The sequence below is a fragment of the Erpetoichthys calabaricus genome, chromosome 2 (genome assembly GCF_900747795.2).
Source record: "Erpetoichthys calabaricus chromosome 2, fErpCal1.3, whole genome shotgun sequence".
NCBI lineage: Eukaryota > Metazoa > Chordata > Cladistia > Polypteriformes > Polypteridae > Erpetoichthys > Erpetoichthys calabaricus.
The window spans coordinates 277860783-277874359 of NC_041395.2; the positions used below are offsets into that span (position 1 = coordinate 277860783).

The 13577-nt window shown below is 34.9% G+C and overlaps 1 protein-coding gene across 1 annotated transcript in view; it reads right to left on the reverse strand.

The window, feature by feature from the left end:
- Positions 1 to 5885: 5885 nt before the first annotated feature.
- adam8a (ADAM metallopeptidase domain 8a) overlaps positions 5886 to 13577 on the reverse strand; it is a 44695-nt gene continuing 37003 nt past the window's right edge. Inside the window, exons 20-25 of the mRNA XM_028795593.2 lie at positions 12383 to 12566; positions 12202 to 12255; positions 10917 to 10973; positions 9314 to 9364; positions 7962 to 8039; positions 5886 to 7425 (exon numbers count right to left, since the gene is read on the reverse strand). Of these exons, the coding sequence (XP_028651426.2) occupies positions 7375 to 7425; positions 7962 to 8039; positions 9314 to 9364; positions 10917 to 10973; positions 12202 to 12255; positions 12383 to 12566 (475 nt within the window). The 3' untranslated portion in view covers positions 5886 to 7374. The remainder of the gene's footprint in view (positions 7426 to 7961; positions 8040 to 9313; positions 9365 to 10916; positions 10974 to 12201; positions 12256 to 12382; positions 12567 to 13577) is intronic.

Genomic DNA, 13577 nt, shown 5'->3' on the forward strand with positions numbered 1-13577 from the left:
GTTTCCAAACTATTGGTCAGCTTTACCCTTGTGTTCAAAAATTATGAAAAAGTTGTTATAGTTGTTCTAGCCGATTTCATTCAGCTAGATGGTGAACGATGTTGGAGTAGAGACCAAAGCTTGAAGTCACATAGGTGAAGAAAAAAACTCTTATAGCTTTTACAATATTTCTAGATTAGCCATTAAGATAATGTAACTATTAGGTAACAAAAAATGTTATGAACTAAATTGTTTCCTCTCATTTGTAAACGTTTCACATCTTCACCAGACCAAGAGATATTTTTATCCAAAGTGATGTTCCAAATCTGAACTGGTTGGATGAATGGATGCTGCTTGAATGAAGTTGCAAGGGAATTATTCAAACACTGAACTGTAAATTCTGTTTGAAGTGGTAGTTGACAAAGTGAGGAAAGCCATGAAAAAACAATTTATCATTGACACATCTATTATAGGAAATACAATGAATTACAATGTATTTCAACAATATTTTAAAAAGAAGCAAACAGATAAGTGCAACATTTCATACAGATGGCTTTAAGGTGTTAGTGTTTACATGTTAAATAGATAATTATTTGGAAAACTATAGATAACTCCATAACTCCAGTACAGTGACTGTAAAGTGTAAATAGATTTTCAGCCTTGCACGGTTGACGTCTGAGCTCTGGCTAGTATATGGAATATCACACAACTGTTGTCTTGAGTGTGGTACACAGGGCCAAATCTCCTAGCAGTCTGAAAACAAAATCAGGTATATGACTAGCTGTGTGCTTAAGGAGGAGTAACAAAGTCAAAACATTTTTATGAGGAATAAATTAAATCTAAAGAGGAAAACATCTGTGCAAATTTATGTTTAACTGTCTCAAAAGATATAGGTTGTGTATAGCATTTTTTCATGGTGGACACCTTCCAATTTAATTTTATATTATAGGGTTTTCATGCTTGTATATTGAGAGAACTTGTTGGTTGAGTGACATATTCATCCTGGTAGCTTTGTCATTTACAATCAAATGCATTAATCATCAATTCCAATTACAGTTTTGATTCTCATTCTGCTTTTGACCTAATTTTATATACCTTTTCAGAGACTAAAATAGAAGATTAGCCTTGTTGCTACATAATCATCAGCAGCACTAACTGGCAGAGCTGAAGAATGTGTGCACTTCATACCCAAAATAAAAAGAATAAATATGAAGAGAAATTAACATTTTCTAGAACATCAAACAAAAGAAGATATGATAAAAAAGTTTAAAACATTTTTATACAATCTGGTTCAGTTTGACTTTATATTTTCTGTTGAAGAGTAAAAGAATGATTAAGAATAAGGTCATACAGAATTAAGTTCCTGATGAATTTGTCATCTAACCAATTTCTAAACAAAACAGTTTAGACAATTTCAGCATTGGTCAAAGGCTAGACACAGACCAGGATGGGATTCCCTACCCATCTTACTCTCACATACTAATTAAATGACATCAGTTGGTGTCTACTTCTTGTATTTGGGATGGATACAAATTTTGGGAGAACATGAAAACTCCATATAGACAGTGACCAAGATGAAATTTGATCTCAAGATTCTGGAATTTTGAGCCAGCGTAATTAAAAACTACACCACCATACCAGTTATAAAGAAAGATGCAAAGAATCACATGAAGACTTCATGTGGGAATGAAACCTTTGTGTTGTTTTGGTAAAGTATAAGTGAAAAAATTACTTTATCAGTCCTCTGTGTTGGTGAGACATTGACTGATGCCATTCTGATGGCTGTGAGGGATGTTATCTTGTAGAAGCTGAAAGAGGTGGAGTGGAGAGTGGTGCTTGGATGAGGTTACAATTTATATTCAACATCTTAAACTTAAAGTCTAAAGAAGAAAAATAAAGGCACTTGAACCACTGTGCATCCGCTAAGTCTTCTACATATCTCTTTTCATTAAGTCGTAACTATCATGCATATTTGCACTGATAGAGAAACATTTTAAGGTAGTTGCAACTAATATTAAAATATGCAAGTTCATGATGGTATGAATAGAAATAAAACTATGTATACATACTATTTATCTAAAATGCAGTGATTTTTCATCATATCTAAATTTGGTTCCTGCCTTGCTTTCATTGTTGTTGGAGTGTGTTCTGGCTCTTCATGACTTTGTAATGGAGATTTTAAAATGGATGAATAAAAATATTTGTAAAATCTGTTACATTCTCTGTTTTATTTAAATACAAATTAAAATCATATGGTAGGCATACTTAAATCATTAATGGCATAAAATGATTACTATTTATTAGTCAAAGGGTTGTAAGCCAATACAAATTTCCAATGACTGAGTGCACTAAAGTATGTGCTAGTTTGTTGCCTATTTCTCAGCTTTTCCATTAGTAATGATTTTAAAATCTCCGAGGCAGGGACACCTGGGTTTTAGCCTGAAAGGTCTGGCATTTTATGTGTCTTGGTGTGGACTGTGAAAGTCCAGAGCTCACAATGATGCAAGTTGCTATTATATATCTGGATCACATCTTTATCCAAGGAAATGTAGATGATCAGGTTATGTTAGAACTGTTTATGGATATTTTTACCAGTTGAACTCATTATATGGAAGGAAGGCTTGGGATCAATGAATAAAAATGGTGAATTATTGACAGTCTTTGGTCAACAGCATAATCTGAGAATGGTGGCAGTTTTTCCACACCACAGTATAAAAAGTGGTCTGGTTATTACCCAGCCAGTCTTCAGAAGACTATATTGACCATTTGATGATCTTATGAGAACAGAGAAGGGCTTTGCAGAACATCACAGCTTATTGGGGTGCAGAAGTAGGATCAGATCATGTGTTACAGATAAGAGAGTGAGGATCCAATGCAACAAAAAGACTGGATGTGCAGAAATACAAAAGTTGACATCGCTAAACTCAAAACATCAGTGCAGCATTACAAGTTCACCATTATCCTCTGCAGCTGATTTCAGGACCTGTTGAATCAAGAAGACTAATCCTTAGATAAAAAGTAAAAACATATTGATTTTTGCAGCAGAAGTTCACAGTAGATGGGAATATAAAAACATGAATTCAAGAGCTGGCTCTCAAATAACGTCAAGATTGGAGAAATTCAAACCCTCAAACAGGAACTTTGACAAGCAAGAGCAAGGACCCAGAAATAACAGTTCAATCAGGAGTACAAACTAAACAACATCATTGTCATGAGAAGTGCCAAGAGACATAAGTGAGAATTAGTGGACAATCTTGCATAAGAAGCTACAGAGAGGAATGACAAAAGGAAGCTACATGACATTACCAGAAAGCTGTCAGAAAGGAAGACAAACATAAAAGAACTTTATGAGGAACAAATGGCAATATTTTAGGCAAACTGACTGATCAATTGGAGAAATTGAAGGAACACCTGTTTTAAATCTGCCATTGAGGTAGGAGAGGATCTTAATATCAATCTGGTACACATTACAAAATATGAAGTCACCCTGGAAGCCAGAAAGAATACGTTGGAAAGCATCAGAAGCTGATAACACCCCACCTTAGGCTTTGAAAACAGATGCTGGTGTCACTGCGGACATCATTATCTCCCTCACACAATAAATATGGGGAAATCAAAAAGTACTGCAGGGGCTGAACATATGCCATATTAATAAACCTCCTAAGAAAGGAGATCTGAGTGATTGTTAGCATTGAAGAGGAATGTCTCTCGTACCACTCCCAGGGAAAACCTTTGCCAGGACACTGGTGATATAACCAGAGATACTATAGGGGGAATATTACTAGAAAAACTTGGAATAACAATGGACATTGAACAGAGAGAACAGCAAGCTAGATTCACGACTGGGAGATCCAGTATGTCATCATCAAACAATTGCCAGAGTGGCAGTCACTGCTGAATGCCTTTTTTGTAGATTTCAAGAAGGTGTTCAACATCAAGGAAAATACTATCAGCCAGAGAATTATGAGGCACTATGGCATTCCACAGCAAATTGTGGACATTAATTGGAGCCTCATGGGGACACATATTGATCCCAATTTCTAACCTGTCACCACCATTTACAGTCCATAGTTGGTAAGACAAGGGTATCTAATATTACCATTGATCATTTTTTTTATTGATTGACTGGAGGAAGAACACAGCCATGAATCAGCCAAGATGAATTTCTTGATCTCTCATTCAGAAGCTTGAGGATCAGAATTTTGTTGCCAAAATCTGCCTAATGTCACACTACCAGGAACACATGCAGATGAAGGGGCTGTACACTGTTACCATGTTAACAGGTCTAGAGGTCAACGACATTAAAACCAAGTGCCTATAAGTGATCTTCAGGTGGTATATACAACCCATTTGATAGGCTTAAAAATATTCCTAAATTCTTTCCTGAAAAAAGTGAAAATATACTGATATTAAATACCATGTGTGTCTGGTATAGTACGTATAATAGCACAAATTTCTAAAGAATATTGGGACCACTTTTTGTTACATTCTGTTTGCATTCTCATGGTTTATGTGTTATGTTCAGCTCATGCCAACCATTCAGCTAGCATCACTCATTATCCTCATCATTTGCCTTTTGTACTGCAACCTCACATGATGACTCAACACCACTTTTTTTTTGTCATGAGTAACTCTTTTAGGCCTTCATCATTATAGCTATAAAGATTATTGATGTCCATAATCCCTTTCACCATTATTTATCAATCAAGTAGTCTGTCTCTGCCCTTATCTGTGACCATGTGCTATGGATAGTGACTAAAAGAGTGAGGTTACAGGTACAAGTGGCCATAGTGAGTTTCTTTTGCTGGGTTTGCTCTCTATGATCAGATGAGGAGCTTCTCAATCTGGGAGGACCTTGAAGTAGAACTGTTCCCTATATGGATTAAGAGGAGACAGTTGAAGTGGTTTAGGTATCTAGTGAGAATGATCACTGGGTGCCTTCTATGGGAGATGTACAAGGTTTGACCCACAGTTCTGGGACACATCAAAGTGATTATATATTTTCTGTGTGACCTGGGAGCACCTGGGATTTCCTTGTCAAGAACAGCTGGAAACTGTGGCGTTAAAACAAATCTAGTGTGATGGACTCGGGCTGTTCCCACGATGACCAACATTAAAAAAAAGCTAAACTGAGCAGAGAAATAGAATGAAAACAAAAACAGATAATAATTCAAAAGAAAACACAGCAGCCTGAAATATGATATGAAATATTTTAGCTCATAAAAGGAAAAGGTCTTTTGATTTGCCTTGCATTTAATTAAAATAAAAATTTTCATGGAGCTGGTGGCTAGGTATAGCATATAGGACATGGTACCTAGACTTCAGCCTATGCAGACGAGAGGCTTTTTCTTTTCTCTACCAAATGAATGTGTTTACATGAATGCCCCATAGTCAGGTGATCTCATGATAATCTAATATGGACAGATGCAGTGCAGTTTTACAAATGGGCCAGATTTGAAATTGGACAGTGACATTCTAATTGGGTGGAATTGGACAGCACCTAATCAATTCTTTCTTCCTCTTATTCTTTTGGCTGCTCCCATTAGGGGTTGCCACAGCAGATCATCTTTTTCCATATCTTTCTGTCCTCTGCATCTTCTTCTGTTACACCCATCACCTGCATGACCTCTCTCACCACATCCATAAACCTTTGCTTAGGTCTTCCTCTTTTCCTCTTCCCTGGCAGCCTTAGCATCCTTCTCCCAATATACTCAGTATCTCTCCCCTGCACATGTCCAAACCAATGCAATCTCGCCTCTCTGACTCAATGTGAATGTTAATTAGAGAACATTTCCAGCAAGTTTTTGTAGAGGTCCAAGCTGGTAAAAAATGACTACAGCACAGAGAAAGATTGAGATCTTTACATAGTTATAGTAATCACAAGTTAATAATGTTTGCGTCATTTATTTCTTGATAAATAAGCAAAAAACAAAAACAAAATGAACAGTTTTAAGCTGATACCCTGTAAAAGTGTCAAAGTCCTAAGAAAAGATTTCTGAAGCTGAAACAGTTTGTCAAAAGATGGTAACATTTCATTGTATTGCAAGTAACATAAATACTTCTAATAATTTAATATTAAAATGGAACAGTTAACCTAATTCTTAAAAACTGACATCGTTTTCAGTTCAGCCCTGCTGAACATCCAGTCATTAAATAAGTAGCAAATATGGTAATGTTCACAACGTTATTCACCTTCTTGTGACTTCAGTGCAAAAAATCAATGTAACGTTTTTCAAGTTAAGATTTCCTGTTAAAAAACACAATTTATCCTTCAAGGAGGAATGGTGTTCATATCAGATGCACACTTTTTGTAATAACACTACAACATACGGAAATCTCTGTGCTGTAACAAAGAATAAAAAAATGATATTCTCCCATTTTAAGACATACTATACAGTACAAAATTGTATAAAACATTTGTTGGTCTTTCCTCAAAAACACCCAAGTGTAATTTAAGTTACCGATATTGGATTACATTGTTTAAGAGGCATGTTGGGTGCCTTGCATTTCCATTCGCTCTTTAGTGTCTTTAATTTTTTGGCTGATTCAGATGTGTGACACATAGAGTTAGGAATGTTTTGTGGTTGTTTAACAATATCCAGGCAAATGAATTTACATTTTCAGGCAGTGTCTAGGGCCAAAAAAGGCAGCATGTGTTGCCACCAGGTGATGGGTTTAATGAAATCCCGTGACTGGCTCATTGTTGTAACCATGGATCAATCCTTTAGCATATAACAGCTTTCACTGTTAAAAAGAGACTAAATGAACACATTTCCCTGCAAGTTTGATTTACAGTTAAAGTTCATGTGATTTTTTTGTGTTTTCCATACATAGTGATCTATAATTCTTTTTTTTAATAACCAATAGTTATTTCACCACAAAACTTCTTAGTGCACGAGTCAAATCCCAGTCCTATGTTCAGTCTCTGACAAAAACGACTAAAATTTTTCTTGCCCAAAAACTGACTCTCAGGAATAATACGCCACTTGCTTGAGATTGTGCAGACAGCATCTTTCAGAGTAGCTCAGCAAAGTCCACATACACAAACGTTCTTTGTTTAACTCCTGAAAACAACAACTTTGAAAATGCAAGCCAAACTGCAGAACAGGAAAAGTGAGCAGTGATGAATCTTTGGTGGACAAAAACGTACAAAATGGTTTGAAATGTTTCCTGAATGTTATGATTTCTGTTTCTAGTTTCCCTTTTCAGATACAAAACAGCCTTCATCCTGTATAGTCTGCAGAGGTTCATTTAATGATGTGTCCATCCTCTATGTAATCGGTCTCTTTCTTTCTCTCTCTTTTTCTCTCCTTCTTGAGCATAATGACAAGCAGACACATCCAGGCTTTGTTCTGACTCATTCAGTAGCGCCCTTATGACTCTTCTATTTCCTGATCATCTTGGATGACTGGGGGGTAACAAGGCAACCTTCGGCCTTGTTCCTGCCTGAAAAAGAGACAAGCAATAAATCAATCAGTGTGAAGCATGTTTGCTTTTCTGCATGGAAGGAAGATACTATGATGTCACATTATTATTTTTAAGCAAACAAATCTACAGAGTTAGCTCTGTTTTGTTCACTCCTTGAAACCCAAGGCATGTTATACAGTGTTATCTGTATCAATATTGTATTAAGTGAACATGTTCTATTGATCACTATCTCATTTTAAATGTGAGCCATGCTCAGTAATATGTAAATTGACTGTAAGGTATGGAATATATAAGCTAGAGAGCAGCACAATATTTAAATGCAAACTTTCCATTTCTTTTCCTTTTAGCATTTCTCTTACATTACCAGAATCCAATACCTAGTCATTTCACTATCTGCCTGAAGTTTGCCTGTTCTCCCAATAATCACATGGGCAAAAATAAAACTTGGTTTGTTTGTTAGTTAATTCCTTATTTTTGAAAATGAAGTGCTTAATAAGTCAATTGGTATTTTATCATGAATGACTGACATAAGCAACAAGCATTCACTTCTTTACCTGAGTCTGATTCCACTGATGGGAGACAACTGATGGTTTCACTGGTGGAACTGGAGGACATGGGTTAGGCTTGGACGACTGTTGAAAAATCATATCATTAATCAGTTGTTGTAACTTCTTTACAGCTCTTCTGATCATGCAGTATCACTTAAAAGCATCTAGGTTACTGATAACTGTCAGTGGCAGTATGTGTATATTACAGCCTATACAAGACATGAAATGGAAAAGCTGCATTGTAAAGAATGTCAACGTTGTCACATTGCAGGTAGATTTATGGTATATACATACTTGTGAATATTTGAGAAAAAAAAAAACACAAAAAAAGTCACTTAAATAAACACCACACTTGCTAGAATTTCTGAATCCTCCCTGAAATTTTTTACGGGATGGTATTTACAATTATATTCAGTTCACTTTACTTTTGTATACTGCCCTTCACTGAGGCTTAAAGCACTGAAACGAGTTCACAGGTGAAATGCAATTACCATTTTATTGATTACAATGATACAATATCAATAAAAGAACACCTGGGTGCTTGATTGTGAGGGTATGTTTTAGTGATGTGGGAGATAAAATTTGGGTTATATAAAGATGACTAATAGATACCCTTTTACCCATCGTAATTACCTACCACCCGCAGTCTTAAGTAGTGTTGAAATTAAAGGTGCCACATACTTGTAAAGCTTGGCTGACTAATAGACACTCCTCTACCTACAAACAAACATCCCCAATGTTCCAGAGATACCTGGAAAGAACCTGGAGCTGAACTGCTGATGTTTTGATGGACAATTTGCTGAAAATACCAAAATCAGATGTTTTTATGCTTGCTTGGCACTATTCACATAACCTAGCGAAGGATTCATTGGCATGTTTCTGGCTGATCAGAATTACATGTAGATTTGTACTTTGGTTGTGATTTTTAATTTGATCTTTTTCTGAGCTCATTAATTGCTGTAACTAGTGTAAAGGAATACCCTGCTTCAAATGAAGAGATGTAAAATATTTCTATACTAAGGTTCATAAATTACTTAGTCATCACAACCATCAAATAATAGTTAAGGAAAAATGTAGTGGGTCCCCCTAATAATGTGCTGTTTTCTGATTATCATTTTCATCTTATTGTGTTCATTTTCACTTTTTTAAGTATGCAGTATGATGCATAATGCCATGACACACATATATGAATTTGCCCACTTTCTTTCTGATTTTTTTCTTTAATGCAATACCCAATTCTCCTCCCTTACGCAGAGTTCTGTTTCACTTAACAAAATAAATATTTAGCATGAGTTAGAAGAAGGATGTGGAAATAGAGCAGAAAACAAAATAGTATACTGCATATGACAAAAACTAACCGTTTTGGGCTTTAGAGTTGGCAGAGGCTTTGTTGGAGGGCTTGGCTTTTTCTGCAAAACAACAAAAAAAAAACAAGCAAGTGACACAAACTGCAGATGTAATTTAAATAATAGGCAATGCTTTCTTGTTGACGTTTTCTGCTGTTTGATTTATGTTAACAAAACATTACCATCCTCCAGGCAATGTGTGGAAGCAATTTAAAAAGGCAACAAAAATGTTAATTATGTTGTACAAATTGTGAAATGTATGTGAAGGGTCCCTATTCTAAATGTCTATGATGTGTTAGTGGTGTTCTGTATGCAATTCTTTTCACCATTCTACAAAAAATTAGAAAAACAAATAAGCCACTAAACAAAGATCTCTAGACTAAAGATCTTCTCATGATAATACAGTAATAGACTTAAACCAGACCTTTAATATTCTCACAAACATTGATAAACCTGATCCAGGATAATCCCTTCATTTGAATAGCATGTACATCAGAAATTAAGATAAAATGCATTCAAGAGTGAAGCAGTTTTTCACACAAAGAATTGTTGGAATCTGAAATGAATTTCAGTCATTTATTTTAAGCACAAACACCAGTGGCTTTTAGAACTATCTGGATGAAATATTAAGAAAATGAAGCCATTAACTATCTGAATGAAATTATGAAAATAAACAGTGTTAGGTTGTATTGTAAAAATGTTTAATATACAGTAAATGAAGCAATGTTTTGTTGTGTATAACATACAAATGAAACTGTCTAGAGTCTGTGTGCAGTTCTGGTAACAGTGGTACAAAAAAGACATACTGTAGTTGTTCTAGAAGCTGTGCAAAAAGACCATTGAAATTCATCTTAAGACTAATTGTTATATCTACTATAATAGGCAAAGGGAATGTAAAAACCTGATTCAGGTTTTCAAAATTTCAAAGACATCAATAAAATTGATCAAGCAGCATTCATTCAATTAAACAGTGGATCACACAGTGCATCCGGAAAGTATTCACAGCGCATCACTTTTTCCACATTTTGTTATGTTACAGCCTTATTCCAAAATGGATTAAATTCATTTTTTTCCTCAGAATTCTACACACAACACCCCATAATGACAACGTGAAAAAAGTTTAGTTGAGGTTTTAGCAAATTTATTAAAAATATTGAGAAAGCAAAAAAACAAAACACCTCAGGTGTAAGAGTGAGGACGATATACTATGTTCATTATGTGATGAGCTTGTAAAAGCAAGCATTTAATCCAATAAGTCTAATTAGAATCATTATAACCATTCAGTTTTACTTGAGGTTATCTGAGGATATTTATAATAGAGAGCTGATGTAGAGAATAAACTGTGTACAGCAAAGAGATACTTAGCTTACAGGTATGGAACACTGTAGTGTGCGTCTTACTCCGACAGCTAACTCAGTCTCATTTGTACTGTCCTACTTACATCTAAATGAACTAAACAATATTATCCTGTAACTAATCTTTCATACTATATGTTCTTAGTCACTTATGTTCATTTTTTAAACCAGAACGTAAAGGACAAATGAACATGGCAGTTCCTAAATGTACTAGTGTCAAGGAAATAAAAACATGACAGATAATTTAAAGTTGACTTTACCTCTGAAGAGTTTGGTTTGGCAGGAGGCACTGGAGGTGGCATATTGGGTTTTACAATCTGAAAAAAAGTGGTAAAAAAACACAGTTTTAATAAGACAGCAAAATATGCTGGACCCATAGAAACACATTAAGTAAACTGGTTAAGTACTTTTATCATTCTTACTAACTAGCTTTCAGAAGTATTCTTCTGGGAAAAAGTATAGAAATTTTCTCAATTTTGTGATGGCCGGATAAGACCAAAACCTTTAATTGTGGATCATAGTCTGGAAAGATATATAATTTAACTGATCCTTGGTTAAGGCAGTGTAAGTGGTGAGGTGGCACACAGATGGGATAAGACAGATGCACTGCCCAACTGTATTGGGGCAAAGAAAAGTTCTAAGCATTATGGTAGACAAATAGCCACAGCAACAAAAATGCTTCCCCACCTCCACAATCAATTATTTAAGTCTTGTAATACTAATGCTTCTTTTGTGCTACAACACTTGTGCACATCAACAAATATCAGCAAGAAGAAGTTGAAATACACATGCACACATATTTATAATAGTGTATAAATGTCTTCAGTCATTTGCAAAAAACTGCTTCATTGTTTTGTCCCAGAATCAACATTCTGATGTTCTTGTGGACGTTTTATTGGACCAAAATTGCAGTATTTTTGGGATTAAAGTTTGTGGATGGACAATTGTTAGAATATGAAGGCTCATTGAATTACAGCATTAATTTTGTGTTGTTTTACTTATAACAACAACAACTAGAATATATGGGTGTGTAAAATTAAATAAACTGATTGATAAATATCTTAATTTTCCAAACCTGTGTAGTCCCATTGCTGGATTACAGGGAGTTGAGGACAATTTCAAGAACATTAGACACAAGTCAGAATTAAACCCTATTTTGGGTGACAGTCCAATGTAGCATGCACTCTTGCATGCACCTACATTTACTCACACTGGACAAATGTAGAGTTGACAGTGAACTGAACACACTCATTTTTGGGATGTGATAACAAACCATGGGGGAAATGCTGTATCAAATAAAGTTACAAGCACAGATACTCCAAAAAAAGAGGTTAATTAATGCAAGCTGATTGAAAGGAGCAATGAAGGAATGAGAAAAAAGAAAGCAGATAAAAATGCACTTGTTCTTGCAATGCACCTTATGATAGTGTTTGTTAATCCTTCATGATGGAATGAACCAAACAAGAATAAAGAAAGACTTGCTTTTAAGAACCTGTAGTTGAATGTGACAGTAAGAGTCAATATGAATCAAAGTTAGATCATTACCTGTCCTCCTGAGTTTGTATTTGTACTCTTGTGAGATAGCTGTGACTTTGGAGGCTGCAGAAAAAGAACACAATTTAAAAACTTATTGACTACATCTCTATCCATTCAAATTTATTTATAATAATTTTATTTGTCTAACACCCCCTGATCCCACCCTTCCAAAACTAAAAGAGTAAGTCACCTCAGGAGGTAGGCGGCTGGGAATAACCGTTACTTGAAGTGGCCGGCACTCTTCTGGAAGTGATGATGCCTCTACAAAAACAGGCCTGCTGATTTCAGGTGTAGAAACCTGAGGTTTGCCTTTGTTCTGACTGTCGTGGAACAGTGGATTTGTCAGTCCAGAATTACAGGCTGATTTAACATTCCTGGAAAAATTTAGTAAAAAAATATTTAAATCATATAATTCCTTATTTTACAGAATTATTTTCATTTACTGATTTCACACTGCCTGAAAATCTCTCCTAAAGTATTATTATATTGTTTAATTTAAAACATAAGATTTTAGATGCAGGGGTTGAACTGTTAATACCGTAGTACACAAAGGGGATACTGTCCACCTAAATAGTGAACCATAAACCTGCCACATATAATTTTTTGGCAATTTGTCTCAAATAACAAGTTTGCAAATAACTAAAAATGTTCAGTTTCTGAAAATGCATAGTAATGTTTCAGGGTGTGTTGTACAGTGGAGTTGGAATCAATGTTGGCTTGGCATTGCAATAATTCAGAATCTGGTGCAACATTGCGATTGATGGTAATGCTAGAGTGAGTATGGGGTTACCTTCTAAACTGAGGAGTGAAGTTGGGTATGAATATATAATAATTAGAAATTTTACTTGCCTAAACGAGGATACGTTTTCATTTACATTTTTAATGAGGAAGGTTCAATTCTGATTTTTTTAAACACATGAAACGGTATCAACCACATCCAGTCTCAGAAAAACAACGGGTTAAAGTTTTATGTATAAGAAAAAATATTATTTTTATTTGATAAAACCTGTCTTAATTAAGAATTAAACACTATAACCTGACTTATAAAATGAGACTTATTCATGGGATCATTTTAACTAAAAGACTGACCATGGCTACTCTGTTGCACTAAGACCTCTTCTTCCTATAGAACACAGAAAAACATAACAGTGTGTTCAACTTTGGTGTTTTACCTTGTATCTAATTAAAAGGTGTATATCATAAATTAAAATCTTATGAATAATTCACCCATTTTTATGTTTGTAGTATAATATGAATTTCACTTTATTTCTTAAAGTATGGTAGCTATCCTTTCTTGATTATGTGACTAGGATAAATCTTTGAGATCTAAGCAATACACTACTAAAATGAACAAAATACACAATCAACACATCTCATTTAACTAA